The 24,793-nt window shown below is 43.0% G+C and overlaps 1 protein-coding gene across 17 annotated transcripts in view; it reads right to left on the bottom strand.

The window, feature by feature from the left end:
• The window catches only part of LOC123758620 (uro-adherence factor A), a 103,093-nt gene that overhangs the window by 73,279 nt on the left and 5,021 nt on the right, over positions 1-24,793 (bottom strand). For all 17 annotated transcript variants that reach the window (XM_045743089.2, XM_069334417.1, XM_069334418.1 and 14 more), the window contains exons 2-3: positions 21,703-22,139; positions 12,083-12,258 (exon numbers count right to left, since the gene is read on the bottom strand). In XM_045743089.2, coding sequence (XP_045599045.2) covers positions 12,083-12,258; positions 21,703-22,104 — 578 coding nt within the window. In that variant the 5' untranslated portion in view covers positions 22,105-22,139. The remainder of the gene's footprint in view (positions 1-12,082; positions 12,259-21,702; positions 22,140-24,793) is intronic.

Raw genomic sequence — 24,793 nt, forward strand, 5'->3', positions numbered from 1 at the left:
TGGCCCCCGGGGATGGTGAGGGCTCTGGCCCCCGGGGATGGTGAGGGCTCTGGCCCCCGGGGATGGTGAGGGCTGTGGCCCCCGGGGATGGTGAGGGCTCTGGCCCCCGGGGATGGTGAGGGCTGTGGCCCCCGGGGATGGTGAGGGCTGTGGCCCCCGGGGATGGTGAGGGCTGTGGCCCCCGGGGATGGTGAGGGCTGTGGCCCCCGGGATGGTGAGGGCTGTGGCCCCCGGGGATGGTGAGGGCTGTGGCCCCCGGGGATGGTGAGGGCTGTGGCCCCCGGGGATGGTGAGGGCTGTGGCCCCCGGGGATGGTGAGGGCTGTGGCCCCCGGGGAAGGTGAGGGCTGTGGCCCCCGGGGATGGTGAGGGCTGTGGCCCCCGGGGATGGTGAGGGCTGTGGCCCCCGGGGATGGTGAGGGCTGTGGCCCCCGGGGATGGTGAGGGCTGTGGCCCCCGGGGATGGTGAGGGCTGTGGCCCCCGGGGATGGTGAGGGCTGTGGTCCCCGGGGATGGTGAGGGCTGTGGTCCCCGGGGATGGTGAGGGCTGTGGTCCCCGGGGATGGTGAGGGCTGTGGTCCCCGGGGATGGTGAGGGCTGTGGTCCCCGGGGATGGTGAGGGCTGTGGTCCCCGGGGATGGTGAGGGCTGTGGTCCCCGGGGATGGTGAGGGCTGTGGTCCCCGGGGATGGTGAGGGCTGTGGTCCCCGGGGATGGTGAGGGCTGTGGTCCCCGGGGATGGTGAGGGCTGTGGTCCCCGGGGATGGTGAGGGCTGTGGTCCCCGGGGATGGTGAGGGCTGTGGTCCCCGGGGATGGTGAGGGCTGTGGTCCCCGGGGATGGTGAAGGCTGTGGTCCCCGGGGATGGTGAGGGCTGTGGTCCCCGGGGATGGTGAGGGCTGTAGTCTGAGATGGATGGGATGGGTGTGGGAGTAGATGATGAGGGTTAGCGATCTAATAATGACTAAATTTGTGAAGGATGTACGCTGTCCGGGGGTCTAATGAAGGATAGGTGTGTGTTGGGAGGGTGGAGGGAGGTCTGGGGATGTAAGATGGCGTCGTGGCTGGGGTCTGGTAATGAGCATAGCTAGTGGCGCTGGAGAAAGGTTTACGAGACAAAGCCAGAGCAGTGGGCGGTAACTACCACCACCAACAACAACAATCCACCCCCAACCCCCACCGAGAAGCCCCCCCCCCCCGTCCTAACTGGCACCACTGCTTGCATGCCAACCCATCTTGATCCTCCACGCTAATCCCCTGGCCTAGCACTCTTCCCTCTCCCTCACGGTAGGCCACGCTCGGTGCTCACCCTCCTCTTGGGTGTGCAACGACAAGTTAAAGGGATGAATGGTCACGCGGAAGGAACCTTGGGGAGTGTGGGGGGGGGAGATAAAGGGAGGGGTTAGGGTGAGCAGCATCAACATGGGTTGGGGAAAGCATCAAAGAGGTAGGGGGATGATTGAGGGAGTTTCAGAGGTTGGGGAGAATGGAGAGGGGTTGGCGTGAGAAACATTGGGGCTGGGAGGGGGGGGGGTGGAGAAGCCAGACGTGGGGGGGAGGGGGGGGACCGAGGGTAGGGGGTTAATAACGTGCTTCGCCTCGGCCTCACTACATCATGACTCCCCGCCTATTATTAGGCCCCGGTCACCCGAACTCTCTCCTCCCCCCGTCCACCTCCGCCACTTACACTCTTGTAATTCACGGACACCCTGGCTTGGCGCTGCTGGGGGTCGAGTGCTAGTAATGAGCTTAGCTTGAGCAGCGGAGGAGGGCGGCGGGGTGGGGGATGTAGCTGGTGCTGGCGGGGCAGCCACCTTGACGATGGAGCACCTGGCCAAGTGGGGAAAAACGTCCACCCCGCTGGCAGCAGGCCAGAGAGCCTGTCAGACGGTGGTGGTGAGAGATGGTGGTGGGGGGGGTTCCCCCCCTTCAGGGCCAAATTAAAATGGTGGCGGGGTCGGCCACAACACATGTAGCAGGAGGCATGACAGGAGATTGGTTGACTGGCCTGCCCCCCCCATCCCCACCAATCAAGAGTCACGGCTGCCACACCACATCGATCTCGGTGGGCGCATGGTGAGGCCGCAGGCGCCGCAGTAACATCACCGGCTGATCCCTACTGCTCCGCCCACACTCATAAACCCACCCACCCACCCACCCCGCCCACCTCCAGCCTGGTAGAGGAGGAGGACCGCCCGAGGGAGGAGGCACGCCTCGCCTCGCCTCACCTCTCCACACCACACACACGGCTCCGCTCATCGTGCCCTCTCCTCCACTTGTTGACATCCTTAAACAATCCCCACGCCATATTTGTTATGTCATTACACGACCACAGTCGAAAGAAACAGGAGAGAAAAAAGAGAGAGATAGAGAAAGAGAGAACGAGAGAGGGAGGGAGAGAAAGAAAGAAAAAAAGAGAAAGAAAACAGGGAAAGAAAGAAAGAGGGAGGGAGTGGGAGAGAGAGGAAGAGGAAAGAGATGAAGGCGAGAGGAAGGGGGAGAGGAAGGAGGAGAGAGAGGAAGAACAGTCACCATATAACTTGACAAGAGCCTTGAGAGCCGTACTCAAGGTGACTACCGCCGCCATAAAGATGCCCTGGCGTGGAGCATCATCAACAGTGCTCCCTCACCATCTACTACACCCCATCACCCAGATAACACCTCCCCTCAGCATCCTCCACCATTGATCCCCCCCCCCACCACCCCCACCACCACCACACACAAACACATCCATTCTCCCCCATTTCCCGGAAATAAAGCAGCGTGACGCTTCACAAGGAGACCAAGTTGCCAATAACACAGGGCGAGGCACCAGCCGCAACAATTGGTGGTAATCCTTCTGGGCGCAGCTGCTCGCTTGGGTCACCGAGGACGCCTGTGTTGGGCGGCGAGGTATCCGCCATCGGGTTTATGCCACGCCACACGGAATACATCACTCCTCTACCAACAGGCTCAAGGTCCCGCTGGCCGCGGTGGACCCCCGCCCCGCCTCGCCCCGCTGCACGACCCGTCCCGATTATACACAACCACCTTTATGTACCTTCAACGTCCATCGTCGTAGTCATCTGCCATTAGAATCAAGTTCCCTCACGCCGGAAGTTGGCAACTTTAGTTCTGTATCGAGGCTGAACGCGGCCGTCACTCTGGCGTCCCACAAGGATATAATGTGAAAACTTTGTAACCCACGAGTCAACGTGGAACTGTGCAGCCTTACATGGCCAGGCATAAGCCGGTTGGTAGACCAACTAACCTGCAGGGGCATAATTAACTCTGACCCAACCGACCTGACAACTTAATAAGTTTCCCACCCTTGCATGGACTTGGCTCCTGAAATTGGGATTCATGGCCCAGGCAGGTGTGCCAACATGGCCCAGGCAGGTGTGCCAACATGGCCCAGGCAGGTGTGCCAACATGGCCCAGGCAGGTGTGCCAACATGGCCCAGGCAGGTGTGCCAACATGGCCCAGGCAGGTGTGCCAACATGGCCCAGGCAGGTGTGCCAACATGGCCCAGGCAGGTGTGCCAACATGGCCCTGGCGAATACAACACAATGCGCTATTTTTTCACCTACCTCGGAGGCTTTTTGCATTCTTTAACTTACGGTTCCACCAGTCTAAGTAGAGACTCGCACGCGTCCTAATTGGCCTACACAAGGAGCACTTAAAGAGCAGTACAGTGGAAAAAAGTCGTGTACAGGTAGATCGCTTTCAGTGTGAAGAACTTACTGCCATGGTTTAAAAGCAGTTGAATACATCAGGCCGTAAGATATAGTTCAATGTCTTCAAATACTTTAATATAAAGAAAAGAAAATTACACACTTTTAACTTAGTAAAATTATCATGACGGAGTTACGAACACTAAGCATTAAGACCCGCACATTACATAATACCATCCCACAAGATATCACACGCCAAGTTTGAAGTCAACAAGATATACCATAATGGTTCAATTATGCCCTAACAATTCCCAGTAAAACGCCCAGCCATTACTTGCCTATATGCCCTTGATGGGCAAGCTTCAGCTCCTGGCCCCTGCCTATCCCATCCCCAGCTAATCCATACGGCGGTAAACCACTAAATCAAACTAGCCCCGGGAAAAAATTAACCATATTCCCTCCAATTCTCCTTGCTGACCTCCGGTAAATCTCAATTTTAAAATATGACATGACACACTTTACTAGTGTGTCGTGTCCCACACCTGGCAGCCCTCAGCACTCACACCTTAGATGAGAGGGAACCCAGAAGTTCTGGTAGAATTTCTCTTACAAGGTCGTTAGATGCTTAGGGGGAAGGGAAGGCTGGTAGAGCAATCTGGGAGGCTGTGCAGATGCCAAGGCCACCGAGTCTTACAGGAAGTGACCATCTTCTCTTGACGAGGCCCTATTTTTCCAATACTATGTACTCAAAAGACCTATCTACAACCCCTGCCACACATTGAACATTATTATAAGATGTTCAATTGCATCCATCTCGGAAGTGTTCTCGAGACGGCCAAAACTTGACTGACCCAGTTGAACAATCCCAAGCGGTGGGGCTCGACACCCATGGGGGTCGCAACCCAGTGGTTAGGAACCGTTGCTTTAAACTATTCCAGTGACAGACTCAAGACGATCCTACACATACACTCAACTGACCACCCTACTACATTATGGATCCTCTCTAGCACAGTGGTCTACATCTTCCATTCCATTGGGAAAGCCGGGTTCGATCCCCAGGCGGGACAGAAATAGTTAAGCATGTTTTCTTTCACCTGACGCACCTGTTCATCCAGCAGTGAACAGGTACCCGGGAGTTGTGAAACTTGTCGGTTGCATCCTAGAGAAGGTCAATAGATGACTTAAGGGGACTTCAATAAGCACAAATACAGTCTGTTGACCAGAAAAAACACTAGAAGTTGAAGGGACGACGACGTTTCGGTCCGTCCTGGACCATTCTCAAGTCAATTGTGATGAGGAAGAGACAGGCAATAAATACAGTCTCTGTATTTGCGTACTCGGTACTTGACAATTAGAATTATTGAAATATAGTACAGAACTGTAATTCAAATAACAATTCAATGATGTACTATCTTATACACATCCTGTGAGCAGTTATGTACTCCACACCCATCCTGTGAGCAGTTATGTACTCCACACCCATCCTGTGAGCAGTTATGTACTCCACACCCATCCTGTGAGCAGTTATGTACTCCACACCCATCCTGTGAGCAGTTATGTACTCCACACCCATCCTGTGAGCAGTTATGTACTCCACACCCATCCTGTGAGCAGTTATGTACTCCACACCCATCCTGTGAGCAGTTATGTACTCCACACCCATCCTGTGAGCAGTTATGTACTCCACACCCATCCTGTGAGCAGTTATGTACTCCACACCCATCCTGTGAGCAGTTATGTACTCCACACCCATCCTGTGAGCAGTTATGTACTCCACACCCATCCTGTGAGCAGTTATGTACTCCACACCCATCCTGTGAGCAGTTATGTACTCCACACCCATACTGTGAGCAGTTATGTACTCCACACCCATACTGTGAGCAGTTATGTACTCCACACCCATACTGTGAGCAGTTATGTACTCCACACCCATGCCATACTGTTAATAGTGGTGGAAAGGTTACACTGGCATGCAGTGTAGTAAATATCTGTACCCAAATATTAATTTAGCAGTTACTGTGACGATTATCACATAACTTAAGTACATAGGCAGACAGTGTTGGGTGATCACGTGTACAATATGAACAGTATTTGGCACGTTATCTGAAGAGTTTAGGCATAGGATTGCAGTCTCCTTGTAACTAAGCATGTTGCAGTGGTAATAAACTATTAACAACAGTCATGTTACACTGACATACAAGCAAGTTACAGTGGTGATGTTTGCAAGCCATGTCAAGGCTCACAAGTGACGCAGACGATAGTTACTCGTCCGTGTTGTAAACTATGTTTGCTCAACTCGTTCACATTTCAGCATTTTATCATATACAGTATTAAAAATGTTCTTTTTAATGCCTCAATTACCAACAAATTCCAAAACAGTGAAGCTTAATCACAAGCCTGGTCAGTGCTGAAGCTGGCTTCAGAACAAGGTGGATCAGGTATAACAAGATGGTTGGCTGGCCAATAAGCCATTTAGAGAGAGTACCATACAGTGGCTATATGAAATTAAAGGGGTTCAAATTATAGACTTCAACCTTTTTAATTATCAGATTTACAGCATACATTTGCAACAAACACACACTATACCATACATGCTGTAAAAGATCCAGTATATTGTATACTATACTGAAGTATGATGGATGTATCTGATTTATCCAATGAATGATAAGGCTAGATAGGATTGTCAAAAATACACATACTGTAGATACGAAACAGACGCGTTAACTAGTGAAGAGGTAATTAATTAAAATCACCAAGTTGCTAAAATTTAGCAGTAGCATAGTAATGTTCACCAAGAATTGGAACGACACGAGTGCAGCAGACTTGTATGGGGTGCATGAAACTGGAAGAGTATATGGTGTGCATAAAAGGATATTTCACAATAATGAATTATTTACAAAAGTTAAACAGCCAATAAACAAAGCTAAACAGCATTATACTGTATTACAACATGTCTAAAAATACTGTACCCTCAAAGCTCAGAATCCCATTATACAATAATGAAAATCCTTAAAAATTACATTAAAATTCATTAGTCAAGCAAATGGATGGATTGTAATACAATAGCTACTGTAAATTAAATATGAAAGCAATTTTAGTTTATATGAGAGAGGAGAGTGTTGGGAGTGTCTGCAAGTGTATTGTCTCACTGCATATGTCACTCACTCACCAATTAGAGGTCAAAGCATACTGTACATCATTTCCCACCCATCACACGTTGTCAGATGGTTTGTGTCTGGATCGGCGAGCCCAACCACGGTCACCCACTGCAGTCTTCTTAATACTAGTACTAGGCATACACAGACAAGATAGACAGTGTGGGAGGCAACAGGTTAGTTGATCTCAATACCATCAACACCAGCCAGTCTCATAGCTGGGAACGAGAAAATGGATGTAGTTTGTGTGTGCGAGACTGAGAAATGACCTATCAGTAACTATGGGGGAATTAAGTCTCTTAAATTTGTGGATGCTAGAGGCTTCCATGACTACAACTGTCAGAGAATTCCACTAGTTAATAACCAGTACAGGGTACAAGCATTTCCTCAAATTTCTTTCCTCTCATTTACTTTTCCAATGAGAGGGCGAATGAATCTAAGAGTGAGAGTATTGAGAATGTTTCCCATAATTCCCCATAATATAATTTGTATAATGACACTTTAATGAGGAACACCCTGAATCCCTTATAACCTTACAAAAATTACCTAATGTCTGCTTTTTCATCGCACTTGACCACTCGTTCTTCCCTATTTCCAAAGGTTTAAAAGATAGAGTAATCTAATGAAATGTAAACAGACACCCACACTCCTTGGAGTATTGCTGTACTGAAAAGTACAAATTATAGAACAGATCGCAATAGAACTCGATCTCCGGAGAAGCATAACGAACTGGCTATTGAAATCTTGATAGAACAGTAAATGGTGTCTGCCTGACCAAGATACACTATCTCGGTGCACGACTGACTAGTAGGCATTACTTGTTACTAAAGACACTCATGTTTTTAGTAATAAATCTTATACTTTAAGTTGTATTATTTCTGAATATTTTACTGAGAGTGCCAAAGCATTTACCTTTGTGGTTGCAGGGTGCGTTCTCTTATTGCTTAGTTCATTAAATTTTACTTTTTGTACTTAATTATCAAGGGAACAAATGTCCTCCAACAGTAGTAATCAGAACAGAGCATTAATGGGCACAAATTCTTAAATATGGAGAGCCATAAAGCGATACAATCGAATCCTTTTTGGTACAAGTATATCAGTGTTCGGCCCCCAAGTTACATCATCCCAAGGCTTGACATATGACATACTAAAATGAGGTGAACACCTCCCCTCCCAAGAGATCTTATGAGAGTTACATAATGCTATGAATTGTCAAGGAATAAAGATGACCAATAAAACATATTAAATAAGTATATATAGAGATCTAGGCATGACAACCAGAGAACTAGAGCCTTTACGATATAAACTGCGACAAAATCATCACCTTGGTTACAGGGCGGCATACTCGTCCTTACAATTTGTGGGTTCATCTGTGTGCAGAGTACAACTCTTGACTTGAAATTAAAGCACTGGCAACTGGTTATCCTGAGTATGCTGCTACACACACAAGTGTCCAGAGAGCATTAACAGAATACTGATGAGCCAACGATTCTACTGTCATAGCCCCCCAAGAGCTCCCAAGTGGTTACCATCTTGCTAATAAGTACCACTCACACAAAATTAACGCAAACAAACATGTAAAAGCAAAAATATGCGAGAGATCATTTATGGAAAGGACACCCTTCAGGAAACTGACATGAACTGCTCATCTCTCACAGTGATGAGGACAGGATGGATGGGGGTATAAGAGACAGGGTGAGGGAGGGAAGAGGGAGGGGGGTGAGGAAAAGAAGGCAATAGGAAGGGAAAGAGAGGGAGAGTTGAACTACTAATGTGTAATCCGAGTGAAAAAGGAATTGTGTAACCTTGCAGGATAAGGATATACCAAACACCATCCAAGCTTTCTCACTGATGTGGACAAACTGCAGGCAAAGAGACCACAACCCCTGGCTGGCATGAGAGTAGGAGACAAACCTGCTTGATGGGGTTCTGGGAGTTCTTCTACTCCCCACGCCTGACCTGCGGCCAGGCTTGACTTGAGAGAGTTTGGTCCACTAGGCTGTTGTTTGAAGCGGCCCGCAGGCCCACACATCGACCACAGCCCAGCTGGTCCGGCACTCCTTGGAGAAAATGATCTAGTTTTCTCTTGAAGATGGCCATGGTTGTTCCGGCAATATTTCTTATGCTCGCTGGGAGGATGTCGAACAACTGTGAACCTCTGATGTTTATACAGTGTTCTCTGATTGTGCCTATGGCACCCCTGCTCTTCACTGGTTCTATTCTGCATTTTCTTCTCTATCGTTCATCTCAGTACGTTGTTATTTTACTGTGTAGATTTGGTACCTGGCCCTCCAGTATTTTCAACGTGTATATTACGTATTTGATAGCTCTCACGTCAACTTTCTAGCGAGTACAATTGGAGAGCTTTAAAACAATCCCAACAATTTAAGTGCTTTATCGCATCTATGAGTGTTCTATATTATTTTATTTATATACAAGAGTTCTTGCACTCTTGTACAGCCACTAGTTTCAAAGCGTTATATGACAAAGAGTGCTGGGAAGACAGGACACCACGAGCGTAGCTCTCATCCTGTAACTACACTTAGGTAACTACTAGTACACGTAGCGTTTTGGGCAAGTCCTAAATCCTATGTTCCCTGGAATATGACCCCCCACAAAGAATTGTTTTTACAACGAGGTACCCATTTTACTGTTGAGTTAAATAGAGGCTACAGTTAAGGCTCTGTGCCCAGTAAATCCTCCCCGGCCAGGATACAAACCCAGGACAAAGCGCTCATGGAACGCCAGGCAAGCATTTTACCACTTCGCCACGGAGACTTATATGTTCTCTGTATTCCCTCTATTTCTGCAATCTCTCCTGCTCTGAAGGGGGAAGTGAGTACTGAGCAGTACTCAAGACGGGACAGCACAAGTGATTTGAAGAGTACAACCAATGTGATGGAATCTCTGGATTTGAAAGTTCTCATAATCCATCCTATCATTTTTCTGGCCAACGCAATATTTGCTTGGTTATGTTCCCTAAACGTTAGGTGGTCGTCAGATTGTCTAGCCAAGATCTAATGCATCGATGAACAATTACAACACAGGAAAGAATGTCACAGAACCAAACAACAAAAAGACCAGGAGAGAAAAATGCCAAATCAAACTCCTCCATAAGATGCAAGGCTGCAGTAAGCAGTCCAAATGATGTAAAAATGCCAACCTGTACAGAAGACGATTGCAATGCCGTCAGCATTGACGGCACTGCAGTCACAAATGTGATACATCATAGATATAACAATCTGTGATGTAGGCAATCTGATACAATAGCTAGCAATGCAAGTAAAGTTTACGCAATCAAAAAGTAGCTTGAGGTCCAGACAGGAAAGATGAGTGCCTTGTAATACAAGCTAAAGATGGTCACACAGCAGCAGCATGGCCAACTGTAGGAGAGGGAAAAGGAGTCAACTAATGCAATCGGGAACCTGAATCATTACAACAACATGAGCACCAAATCCATGACTAAAACGCACCTTTGACGACGGAGCTTAAACAAGCATCGTTAAGGTAACCAAGAACCCATTTACCACTTAGGAGCCCTGGTTAGAGGAGGAGTTAAGGAGGCAGCAGGAGTATATGCCAGCTAAATAAGCTGAACCACTCTTCCAGTAAAAGAAACCAGAAGAGGTTAGGATTTAGTACAAGTCTATCTCACCAAAGGCCCAAAATACTCTTCATAAAACAGAGGATGCTTACTTTCCACAGCACTAGCCACAGTTGAAGACTGCAAAAGCCAGTACCATAAGGTGAATACACTAAAGGTAGAAACCACCTGATAAGTCGCCACCCTGAAGGGCAGCTTAGTCAACACCCATGTTCAGCGATAACAAATATTGCGCACACATTGATGAAAAAACCCATGAATCAACCTGGCAGTGTGACTAAGACAACAGAAATGTCAGCCAGACTCCAAAAACCCAGATGTTAGCTTTTAAAGATGCACATTTTGTCATGAGTGGGTGAGCGAACCATCATGAAACAACCAACAAAGTGATACAAAGCAATAAACTCGCATAACATATATAATCATATTAGAAAATGCTTATTATGCCACCCGAACCCAACAGGAACTGGTCATTTGATCTGTAAATATGTCTGGGATCATTGGACAAAAGTATTGGGGCAGAACAAAAACAATACGAATGGCCCCCTCAGTGGTACAACAAAGTGCCAAGAAACCTTAACCCCACTCAGCTGAGAAAGTAACACCAATCCTTGCAGAGATGTAGTAGAATGGTTGGTACTAGACATGCGAGCAAAGCAGGCATGCAGGTTGAGGTTTTGAGTAACGCGAGTTGCAATCTGGTGGTGTGCATGGATACTAGCACAGTTTGTTGACAGTGGGAAAACTACCACATCTCCTTTCCATCCTTTCTCTGCCATCAAAATATGTAGTTTGCTCTGATGTGCCTGTAATATTTTCCCAGGTTTCCAAATTCCCAGGATTTCCAAAATGGGTAGGCTAAGGGTATTTGGAACTGGAAGATAGGCTAGGGTATTTGGAGCCGCAGGCCTATGGCTCGGGGGAGCAACCCAGAGGACCCAGGACTACGGGTCAGGGAAACAACCAAGAGGACTGTGCTCAGAAAAACCTGTCATTATACACACAACATGAAGTAAAAACTATTTATTTGGTATGAATATAAATAAAAATAAAATATACAACTACTGGTACTGTACACAAAAATGCAAAGGAGAGAGACTATGTAGTCTGCAATCCTGTCATTTTTTCAAATAATGTCAAGGGAAACATTTTAAATGAGTTAGAGGATAGTTCTCTCTATCTACGGAGTGCCATGGCCACAAGAGCTACACTGCTGGGGAGGGGGGGAGGGGGTCAGAATGAGCACTGGGTATTCCATTACTGAGGGAAGCACTGTAGCTGTCTGTGGCTTAACATGTCTAAACAACCTCCATGAGGAAGCAGCACCAATAGCACTGGGAATCAATTACAGCACGATGTGCCTTCATGAGGATGGCCCCTTAACAAGGGATGATTTAAGGCAGAACACACTATATACAAGAGGCAAGTAGACAAGAAGGAAATCCTTATTTAACGAGTTAAAACAGTACCAATAAGCATGTGTTGCCATCACGTGTTCTGCTAATAACCGTATTCGTTAAGCTTGGTCTTGTTCAAGTCAATAAAGTTATAAAGGAATGTTCACAAATATAATAAAATCTCTCCAGTTAAGAATAATCCATATTATGGAGGAAAAAAAAAACTGAAAACAGAAAAACCTACCTGCAGCAGAAATGAGCCACAGTAAACTCACCTGTTTTCGATGTTTTCTGCCTGCATTACAGCATGGCATTCACTGCATGCCCAATCCTCCTCTGGCTCACACTCGATCCCTGCACATTTTAAGTGGAAAACTCTCGGGCACATTTCGCAACAGATAAATATACCCTCCCGATGGCATTCCCAACAATAATTATCGTTTTGGTAATCCTGGAAAAAAAGGTAATAGATTTAGACAAAATTCTTCTTACTTCGTTATTCAAACATATGGCTTTATTTTATGCTAGAAAAGTCAACTAAAGCTATTGACTTATCGTGGACATCTTACTAGGAAATTAAGAAATAAACTGAACCAAAGTTTTAAACCAGTATTAAGGCCTCTTGTGAGAACCAGTTTTTGATGATGCATTTGACAAAACATTTACACCAACCCAGTGCAAATGTTGATAGTCTTGCTAATGTGCACACACGCACACGCACACACACACACACGCACACACACACACACACACACACAATTCACGGGACATTATTTCAATGGATCAGAAATGAAGCTGTAACAAATTTAAGAATATAGAACTGCAAAAGGTTATGCCTTTTTTCACATAGTACAGTACAATACAGGTAGGCCTTATAAAACTGAGTATAAGTTAGTGCTAGTACAGCCTATTTTAAAAAAAAATCCATCTTCAATGTTTAAAATAAGATTACATTCCAGGCCTCTAAAAGGTCCATATTCCTCAATAGAACACCTTGTTTGAATAATAATTATTAATAGTTATATAAAACTAAGCCTTTCCAGGCACGACTTGGCATCACAATGACTGCCAAGCAGAGCCCTAATCAACTACCAAATTGACCTCTTAGTCACTACGCATAACTGCCACCAGATGGCACAACACAGTAAGAAAACCCCCAAAACAATCTTAACTGGTCTTGGAGGTTAAGTATTTTGTATCCGATCACAGACGTCTCTCGCCAATCCTTGTCTTTGGTTTGGAACAGGTTAGAGTATGATTAACCCAGAACTCTTGCCTTGGCTATCAGGCTTCTCCACACAATGCTGCAAGGCAGAGGTTCTAGTGACCTGGTATTGCCTGTTCACTTTGCTCTGCTCCCCTAAATTGCTCAGAATGGAGCAATTCACAAATTGATTGTGAAATCATGATTGGGAAATTTGTAGCAGGAAGATTTTATACTGCATGATGAAGAAAAGGAAGAAGCTAGCTATTGTCAAAATACAAACCCACTTAAAAACTTGAGCATGGGGCTAGTGTAGCTGGCATGGCAAGAAAGATTGGCACTGGGATAAACATTAACCCAATGGGCATAATATTCAACAGTGGCATCAATTCAACAAAATCAATATCAATTCAACGTTGAAATAACACTGATGATGATGATTTGGCATTGAATTGATGATGTTTTGAATATTATGCCCACTAGGTATTTTAAGTACAAGAAAGCATGATACAAAAAATATTTAAATTTTCTGTTAATAGAGGCAACATTGATGCTAGAACTTTCAAAAAGGCAAACTGTCAACCTAAACATAAGGACACTAGCCGTGTTCCAGTGGTTTACCCACCAGCGTACTGCACGTGTTGGATTTGTGATAAGCAGATTTTGCTCGAGACGCTTTGACAGTTTATCTTTAGCCAAGTACAAGGGAGAACAAGGGCAGTTTAGCTGTGGCTGAGTACAAGGGAGAACAAGGACAGTTTAGCTGTGGCTGAGTACAAGGCCAATTTACCAATAGCCAGTTTAAAGTTATTTAGTCCTGAAGCCCAGCTAAAGGGGGCCCTGGCTTTTTTTTTCGGGGTATAATTGGACCTGTCAAGCTGTTGCTTGCTACAGCCCACCAGGCCACATATCCATCACAACACAGGTACTTCAGCTTAACAGATTTAAGATTATGCACACAGGAAGATCTTGGGTGAAGCTTAAAGTGAAGATACAAGCAGTATAGATCATTTAAGAAAAAAATGATAATTCCAAATATCTAAACGATGACGAGACTATTCAACTGGTGACATGTACTTGGCAACACATCAACAATCTTCACATAACATATACTGTACATAGGAAAATGTGGTCACATTAGCTTCAACCATTGCTGCTCTTAAATGCTGCATTCAAGAGGAATCCAAAGTTTCTGCACAGAGTTTACAAAATCTATACTACCTGCCATGACTGTTGGAAAGCTTCACCATTCCTCACCTCATTCAAAACTGCCATATTCCTTTACTACAAATTAGAAATAGTTTGACATCCCAAAATGTTTTCCTTTCCTCTTTAATGTGAGGATTCATCTGCAAGAAATACTCCTAAGGAACCACATATGTAAAGAATGGAGCAAGAATGTGTATTGAGGATCTTATCTATATAAATCTATCAATTTTTGTAAAATCTCTTGTATGTACCTTACCTGAATAAACATTTATTTATTTATTATTATTTATATATATACACAGTACATATATAAATATATACAGCAAGATACAGCACACATTTCCCCATATACTGTACTGTACAATCATGTAATCGTGGCATATCAAATGTTATAATATATATTATTACAATTTCATTAGATCTCTTTCATGCTTTAAAATGTTATTGAAGAACAATATAAATGAAGTTCCTTTCTTTTTTATAGTTTAATTTTAACAACTTGTACAAGTCATCCTGGTTTTTTTTTTTTTTGCAGTGTCTGTCTGGATATAATAATAATTCACTGTGTCGGGGGACAGGTAACCTGTGTATATATATACACGTTAGACTTGTATGAATGTCCCCCCCCCCCCATCCCAAGATCGAACTACTGACTCTCCCCAGGATGCAGCCCCACAATCTGACTAACTCCTGGATACCTATTTACTGTCATTAGGTGATAGGAAACACCCCCAACCATTTCCGTCCTGCCTGGGATATGAACCCGGAATTCCCAACTGCGAGTCGAGAATGAACCCAACGTTACCTGGGACAAACTATCAGGAAGCAAACTAGATTCTGGGATATGGACTAAATACTATGTGAATTGGGTCATATAATATGAACTAAGCACTGGAAGTATGTTTTTAAATGTGTGTAACAATATAAATGTTGTATAAATGGTAAAGAGTGACTTTACCCAGTTGTATGGGAGTATTGCAAGGGGTCATCTAATGTCTTAAAAGCAGTGTAATATGTAAGTGAAGAATTTTTTAATATTGTATTTGATGAGTGAAGTCAAGTATAAGTTTTAAATGGCTCTTATAAAATGGAGAAACTGACTGTAAACCTTATTGAAGGTAACAATGCACACTAAGATCTATACAAGTCTAAGAAGTACATAGGACTAATTCCTTGCCATAGGAAGAGAAAGTAAGGCAATAGTGTGAAACAAGAAGAACGAGACATTATGTATATAAGGAATTACGTACTGCTTAAACCTTCACCTTTTTTACCCCACTTCCACCTTTGCCTCAATTTTTTCCTCTTATAAGCAGCTAGCCCGAGTATCGAGTTGTACAGTACTGGTTGGAATAGTAACTAACCTCAGCTCCTTGTCCTGCCATCACTTTCAATATTCATACAGGCTTAGCATTGTCTTCCAATATTTACCTTCCCTTAGCCCAGTGATTTGGTAAAGCTATTAAGAGATAAAAAATTTATTTATGATGTAATCTACTCTAGACTTAACGTTTCTTTACACAGTTGTCAACACTTTCAGCTCAGTTTAATCTAGCCCTATTTTAATTGAAGGATAGGACACAGACTGTCTTATAATCCTCTGGGAATAAGCTTTGTGGTCCTATTGGAGCAAAGCCTTATTTCCTCTAGTTTGTCTCTGTTAGAAAACTGCCCAAAGATTCAAAATCAAACCCAAAGGTTAGAAGGATGTTTGTGTTTGTATAGCACCACTGACCATGGTGTTATGGTAGAAGATAATATCAGGCAGTCTGTCAATTGTCAAGACAATCTTTTCCTTATAGAACAGGCAACAAGGGCAAAACTCTTGGCCTATCTTGAGGTTATCTTCAGACGATTTCAGGGCTTAGTGTCCCCGCGACCCGGTCCTCGACCAGGCCTCCTTTTTGTTACACACCCCCAGGAAGCAGCCCATAGCGGCTGTCTAACTCCCAGGTACCTATTTACTGCTAGGTGAACAGGATCATCAGGGTGAAAGAAACCCTGCCCATTTGTTTCCACCTCCACCAGAGATCGATACCGGATCCTCTTTCCACCTCCACTAGAGATCGATACCGGATCCTCAGAACTACGAATCCCGAGCACTGTCCACTCAGCTGTCAGGCCCCTGGCCTGAGGCCAGTTACCTACTATTTTGGTGTTCATGCCAAGTTACAGCCCAGGCTTTTATACGGGGAAGTGCACTGCGTCACAGCTGATGCTTTTATCTCTGGTGCTATACTGCGTCACAGCTGATGCTTTTATCTCTGGTGCTGTACTGCGTCACAGCTGATGCTTTTATCTCTGGTGCTGTACTGCGTCACAGCTGATGCTTTTATCTCTGGTGCTGTACTGCGTCACAGCTGATGCTTTTATCTCTGGTGCTGTACTGCGTCACAGGAGTACTGCAAATTCTAGTTGAAATATCCTTTACTGTACAAAAGCTCGGTAGCATTCTTGTGTCCTTAGCCCAGAGACCACCTTAAGATGGTTTATATTTGGCTGGCTTTGAGAGCATTTTAACTCTTCTGATAAATGACATTATTGCTAGTAGTATCTCACAAGACCACAATTATCTGATCATAGCTACCTGATTGGATTATTATATAGGATTTAGGGAATACCTCCTCAAGCAGGGGGGGTCATAATTAATTACAATTAAAATATACTCTTCCACCCACTTATCCCCATGATGTTGGGGATGGGTGGATTTCTCTAGTGTATGGGTAGATGTCCGAGGGTGCACACCTTGAACGCACATAAGCAATGAGGGAGCAGCCAATAGTGTCTGGAGGCAAGATGCCAGTATCTGACTGGAAATCTCTAATATAAACATGTCAACATTAATTAGGGTTAGTCAGACAAATTCACCTGCAGATCATTTCACACAATCATTCATACAGTTATTGAGTATAATACAAGTGTTCAGGATCGTCATTATTGTGCAACCTGTGATGTAATACTTTAGTAACATCCTGCATTGAAGCATCATAATAAGTACAAGTAACCCGACTCTGGATTAGTGACGAAACAAATATTACAAAAGATTTTGCGATAATTTACAAAATATCCATTTGATACCTGTGATGATCATAATATAAACAAACATTTACACCATTTGAATTATTTTGAGAATAGATAAAATACTTAATTTCTCTCTCGAAAAAAAAAAAAGGGGGGGGGGATGGTAGGACATTTGCACCAGACTAGTATCTGTCTGGTGCAAGAACTGCTAACTACTACACACACACCTATACACTATATCTTTCCTGATGCATGTCTGGTGCAAGAAGTGCTTTACTACTACACACACATATCTATACACTATCATTTTGTTTATTCCCATTGCCAAAGCAGTGGATGAAACATACCAAAGAGAGAATGCATTTAACTATAATATTCCCCCTTCACCCCTAAAAAAAAAAAATAAATGAAGACCCACTTTTTTATTTATTCAAGGTCAGAGGTCATGTTATATGATCTTTAAATAAAATTCAATACAGTATGATGTAAAACTATTTTTATTGAAAACAATATTCCCCTAGCTTCAAAACAAGCCCAACTTGTTTTAAAATTTGCTTTAATTAGAAGCAAATTTACGAATTTTTTTTGAGCTTGTAAGCAATAATGGTGTATTTTTTCACAATAGTAACCTCTGCTGTATGAATAGTGCACATCACTGAGGACTAAAATTGTGCACATGTATGTTACTTGATGTCCTCCAACATCTTGCCAAACTGCATGTAAATAAATCTGAGATGGTTAGGTTGGGGGCCATGATGATGTGGCATGGAATGACCCCATAAACTTTCCCAATAAACTGCGTCTAATCCATTTTTGGTCCACTGTATCATTAACTTTCTTAAAACATCCAGTAACCATAGACTTGACCATACAAAGTTATATTTTTCTACCTAATATACAGTACCAGCAGATAATCCTGTTCCTACCTTAGTACCTAGTTCATCCAAGAGCCTAGTTCATATCTAATGAATACATTAAATTTACCCACTAATATGTTAAGAAACAACAAGATACTCTACAGTATTGTCAGTTTACAGATAAGTGGTTCATCATCCTAAAAACTTAGGCAAAAAATTTAACAGTACATAGTGGAACCTCGATTGACAACTGCCCTAAAAGACTATTTTTTTTGGAATACGACGTCAAATTCATTGTAAAATTTGAATTGGAAGACGGTTTACTTAGAACACGACGTCTGTTCGTAAACGTATGGGTCTAACAAGCACGTGGGACTGGGGCGCGCTGAGGCACTGTTTGCCAATGTGTATTCCATGAAGTGATGAACGCGGCCGTGCTTGAATTCATTTGTGAAAAATATCATTGTTTGCCTGCTTTTTTTGCTTTTTAACAAAGTTCTTATTATATATCACGCCATGGGTCCCAAGAAAGTCAGTGGTAAAGTTCAACCTAAGAAAATAGTTGTGAGGATGACGATAAAAAAAAAAAAAGGAAAAAACAAGAGATCATTCATAGTGAGAATGTGATGTCTCACTACAGACAAGTGTTAAAACTTTGGGAAAAACAAGTGTCACTAGACAGGTTTTTAGTGAGAAAAACAAGTAGTGAGCCACAAGCAGGTCTTAGTGGTATGCAGGCAAAACATAGGAGAGTGTACCCCAGAAAAGTCATAACTGCTTGATGTTATAACGGAAGGGGACTCCCCTTCCAAACACTAACACATCTCCTCCTCCTCCTCATCGTCGTCGTCATCTTCCATACGCCAACAAGAGTCCTTATTGAAGGCAAGATAAACATACAGTACTCTATTGTAGTGTTATTTGGTATAAAATGTATTTTTAAGTTAATATTTTTGGAGGTGTGGAATGGATTAATTAAATTTACACTACTGTATTTCTTACCGGAAAATTTGTTTTGGATGACAAATTTTTGGATGATGACGTGTCTCTGGGAATGGATTACTATCATAAACAAAGGTACCACCGTACTTTTTACTCACCAATATGAGAAGTTCTGATAAACTTATTATGCTGAAGATTACTGTTGATGGTGACTGGTTATTTAGATGGTGGAGGGTTTGGAGTCTCAGTGCCTTCTGTTATCAACTTTGAGGTAAACTCCAGAGCTGGAGACCCTAGGGCAGTTCCTTGTTGCCTTCAACCTCATTCTGACAATTACTGCGACGGCGCTCGAATCAATCATATTGGCGTTTGCCTTTCCATTGGAGACTTTCAGTGCCATGGAGAGGGGGGACCTGCTGCATGGATGACAGCTTCTTCCCCGTATCAACCTACCCTGGCTTTGCACACTGGAGAGGCCACTCCAGACCAACAACCAGAGCGTAACTCCACAGTCTCCCGAGACTGATAGATGCCTACTAGAGATGGTAGATGTTAATGGTGTCGAGTTCACCAAGTGGAGATTGATAGTGACGAGGCACCTTAAGATGTTGAAGTGCTTGTATAATGCCTACACAGAATTATCAACACTTCATATCTTGGCTCTGCTCACTACTTTTCTATTATGTATTGCTTTATCACTTTTACTTCTATATAAAAAGTCAGATTTAGCCTTAATAGTGTTTAAAAGATTAGTCTTGCTCACTTGACATTCAGCACATTCAACACCGAGATCCTACTCTCCACCTTCTTAAGTTCAATTTTCTTTTCAAATGTCAGCACTAATATTTTTCTATAGTCTTCTCACTTTTAGAAGCTTTCCCCTAGCAAAATGCCTGCATTTGAAGCTGATAAGGAGTGCAGATGTTCCTAAATTTTGCATATACAAATGAAGTCACAGGAATGACTGCTCCAAATGCCTCATTACAAATCAAAAACGATAGGTTATGGGCTTATGACATCACACTGGTAGGTGATGCCCAGTACAGTCACTGGGAAACTTAGGCCCATCCACTTTATTACACATTTTTATTTGGACCACCTGCTTACCTTACCATTTCATCATTTGTTTTAATCAAATAACAAAAACAAAACAAATAACTGGCATATCTGGATAAATAGTGCCCAGAATGCATGTAGTCATTTTTTTTTGTTTTTTTCCATACAGAAGATCAATGAGTTACATTACTTCGTTTTTACAGATAGCCATTGATTTGTATGATGCTGAAATGCAGACTTCTGCATTTCTTCAGCTTATTACATGATTTCATTATGCATAAGAGGTAGAAGCAGTTTTGTAAAATTGGTATATGGCAACTTGGTACACACATGTAGTACAAGACAGCAGCATTAAGCAGTGTATGGAACATGTTGCTTACGTGTTCACAGTCCACATGACCAAGTTCACCGACACTCATAGCTCACCTAAACTTTAAGCCCCTTCCCTCCTATTATTTTGCCCATTTTCTGGATTAAATTCCTGCACAATAGTATCTCCTAAACAACCTAAAAATCTGTTGCACACCAACTTGCATCCAAGAAGAAACATGTATTAATATCCAATGCATCCCTTATTAGTGTGTATAATGCGAACAAACCTAGCATTTGCAAGATTAAAAGTGCTGCCAAACTTAAAGAGAGAAAGGTTAGGTCAAGTTTACTAAATGTTACGGTGACATCATGAGTGTAATCCTTTGACTGAAGAACTTTAAAATATACATATTGGCAATCTATGTGGAAGATAAACAAAAAAAATATCAGTAAGTGATTCTAGCAGATTCAGTGTGATCTGTTCAATTATTCAAAAGATTCACGATACTTGCATTACAAGTTATCTTTCCTAGCAAGTACGAGCTGGTTTCACAAGTTTACCAAACGCAAGGTTATAAGGAAAACTAGCAGCATTGACAGCAGCAACAGCTGTCTTACCAAGGGATTAAAAGTTATGGAAGCTGATGGTTATATGCCACAAAATATTTATGGATGAAACGATTATTTTAGAAGCACATTAACACAACATATCCAAAGACAAGAACACGCTTTTTCACTTTTTAATACAGCGACAGAGGCTAACATGCCTGCATTGTCGGAATGCCATGGGAGATTTTAAGCATAAACCATTACTACAGTAGTTTACTCCTCCCAGAATAACCAAGCCCTTAAAGGGTTTAAATCATAACACAGTACCAGCTTACTGGACAGATGCCAAGGTATTCAATAACTGGTAATAAACTACATCCGTGGTGCAGTGGAATAATGCATTTCATGTTGTGAAATTCTTTTTTCTTAAATTCATTTATCATGAACCCATACCACCTCCACATTAATATGAAAGCAATGTTCATACTGCCTAACTACATCATCTTAATACAACCAACAGATCAGAGTACCAAAACGCCTTACAAATTGCACTGCTGAAATCTAAACTAACAGACCATGCCACATAAAATCAAGTAAAACACTTGATCCTCATTTAAAATACGCCTCATTCCCAGGGACACACACACACACACACACACCCCATTTATAATATAAAATCAACATCCCTTCTAATAGGATGCATTACTGTATACAATGTAAAATTCCAATCATGTTCTTTACTCACCTGGCCATTATTATCCACTTTTCCAGATTTTCTCTTCTTGGCCGATCCCTGAGAGCTACTGTCTCTCTTTCTCTTTCCCGGCGTCTCGGGTCTCACCATTCCACTTTCGGTTCCAGCCGTCGCTGCTTGAACTTTTGCCATGAATGACTTTTGTTTGGCTGCAAACTCTGGGTTGTCTCGACTTCGGGTGGATCTCGTATTGGTTGGAGTGTTGGACGCAGAACGGGAATTGCGGTGACTCGATTTATCCGAGATGGATGGCGTTTCCGAACCTGCTTCCGACATTGCATCACGTTCACTCCCCGTATGGGAGCCCATATCGCTAAGATTATCATCCTCTTCCGCAACTGTGTCTTGTGTAAGTGGTGTCAAGTCATCTTCCATGGGCTTTAATTCCGACATCTTATTGCATATAATGTGACAGCTATCACCTGAATCTGTAATACCAAATCTGATTATAAAATTGTTTTGGTAGACAGTTAAATTTTTAATGCATAAAAGTATTGTGTACCACAAAGAAAAAATGGGAATGAAATACTGCAATTTATTATGGTACATCATACTAAAAATATTCAATATAATGTCTGAAAATACTGTAATCAAAATCAGTGGAAAATGATGTTTCAACAAAGTGACTTCTGCTCATGACATATTATACAATACTCACCATTGCTCTCCTAGATGTTCTAGTATAAAAACAAACAAGTACTATTGTTAAGTATCCTGGCACTGGTAATTCACATGTTTTGTATCACAGCTATGACCAAACATCAGTAATTACCAGTGTAACTATAGTTTTATTAAATTTATATGATTTTAGTATATGATATATTTACAGTTAGTATCCCATACCTTCCTGCAGAGTTTTTGTGAATCTTTATCATAGTAGCAACAGAGGCTTAAGTAGTTTTCTTCAGGAACTGAAGTGCTTAGTTTTGAGTCCAAACCTTTGCAAAAGCAAATAACTATATTTACTGTACTAGATAATGTATAAATCCTGTACTGTCTTAAGTAGATTATGGAGCATACGACAATATCAAGCACCACAAGGCTGTGCTCACAGCACTATGAAATAACCAGCGTATTCTGCTTGTTACAAGGCGTTAAACCTCGTTACATAAATTGTAGTAATAGCGTACTGCCCACATGGCTTAAGGGTCTCTACTCACTGGAACTTGTCAAGTCCATTGGCAACTACAAACTTTTACTTGCATCTAAAATGTGTATTATAAACATATTTAAAGGGGTGATAGCCTCATGGAAAGATGACAGTTCAGTGCAAATACAAGATGTTACAATTCCAAATGCAGATGTATTGCATGCAAGACTTCGAACAGTGGCAAAACAAAATGGAGGCTGTAGCTGCCCATTATAAGGAATTAGAAATTTGAGGCCGGGATCTTCATATTTCTTTATAATTCAATATAAATATTGCTAATTTCTATAAAGTTTAGAAGCAAGGCATGGTATGATATAGCAGTGCTCAACTTGTTTAGGTCCCATTGGTCAAGGGCAAGGTGCTCTGTGCAATCACCCCAATCAGTTGCTGGCCAAATGCAAATTACAAGTGACACCATCTACTCTGATATCAGCAGGAAGAATTAAAGGATGCGAATTATTTTAGTCTGGAAACCCAGTAACAAATAATCTTCAGTCTGGAAACCAAATGACAATCTTTACTTTGTGTTTTAATACCTAGTTATTATAAACAAAATACATAAAGAATTATAGTAGTATCAAAGTGCAGATAAATTCTTAATTTCAATGATTGAAGTTCAAAATACAGTAACATCAACAGCAAGGAAAACCAGAATGCCACCAATGAGCTCAATATACAGTAGTGACAACCACAACACAGCCAACTTTTCAAAAGCCCTGCTATTATTAATAATAAGACCACTTGTCTAGTTAAACCACTTTGCCTATTACTTTCACTAAAAAAAAAAAAAAAAATAAATAAAAAAATGTCCATATTTTGCATGTAGAATTTACAAACTACTTCTATGTCCTGCATTGCTGAATATGCAGACATAATTTTGTCTCCTCTTGTTTCAACTCTGAAAACACTTCTAAACTATTACAGTACTGCAATATTTGCTATTCTTCTGCAGAATATATTCATGATAATAACTGCAAATATCTACTTAATTTCTATATATATTTTTAACTCAAATCATCGATGCTAAATCTTTACCCACAAGAATCATAACCTAAAGAGTAAAATAATTACTGTACCGATACCAAAATGCATAACAAAAAAATTATTCATTTAAATATACAGTACTGTACTATTAATTCTGTTGCTATTGCTTACCAGAACCATGAAAATTTATGGGTGCAATGTTAAACATTTACATGACAAGTCATCAAAACAATATATTTGTTTCATTCTATTCAGAAAAGAATACAGTATATAAAATCCCAATTTTTTATTTAATTTTTTTGTATTTGCTGGATTACTGGAAGTATCTCTTATGTACTTTGGCATAAACAAAAGAACTGTCCAGGCCACCGAGTGACCACCACAAGCTGTCCAGGCCACGGGGTGACCACCACAAGCTGTCCAGGCCACGGGGTGACCACCACAAGCTGTCCAGGCCACGGGGTGACCACCACAAGCTGTCCAGGCCACGGGGTGACCACCACAAGCTGTCCAGGCCACGGGGTGACCACCACAAGCTGTCCAGGCCACGGGGTGACCACCACAAGCTGTCCAGGCCACGGGGTGACCACCACAAGCTGTCCAGGCCACGGGGTGACCACCACAAGCTGTCCAGGCCACGGGGTGACCACCACAAGCTGTCCAGGCCACGGGGTGACCACCACAAGCTGTCCAGGCCACGGGGTGACCACCACAAGCTGTCCAGGCCACGGGGTGACCACCACAAGCTGTCCAGGCCACGGGGTGACCACCACAAGCTGTCCAGGCCACGGGGTGACCACCACAAGCTGTCCAGGCCACGGGGTGACCACCACAAGCTGTCCAGGCCACGGGGTGACCACCACAAGCTGTCCAGGCCACGGGGTGACCACCACAAGCTGTCCAGGCCACGGGGTGACCACCACAAGCTGTCCAGGCCACGGGGTGACC

This window comes from Procambarus clarkii, chromosome 31 (assembly GCF_040958095.1).
Source record: "Procambarus clarkii isolate CNS0578487 chromosome 31, FALCON_Pclarkii_2.0, whole genome shotgun sequence".
Lineage (NCBI taxonomy): Eukaryota > Metazoa > Arthropoda > Malacostraca > Decapoda > Cambaridae > Procambarus > Procambarus clarkii.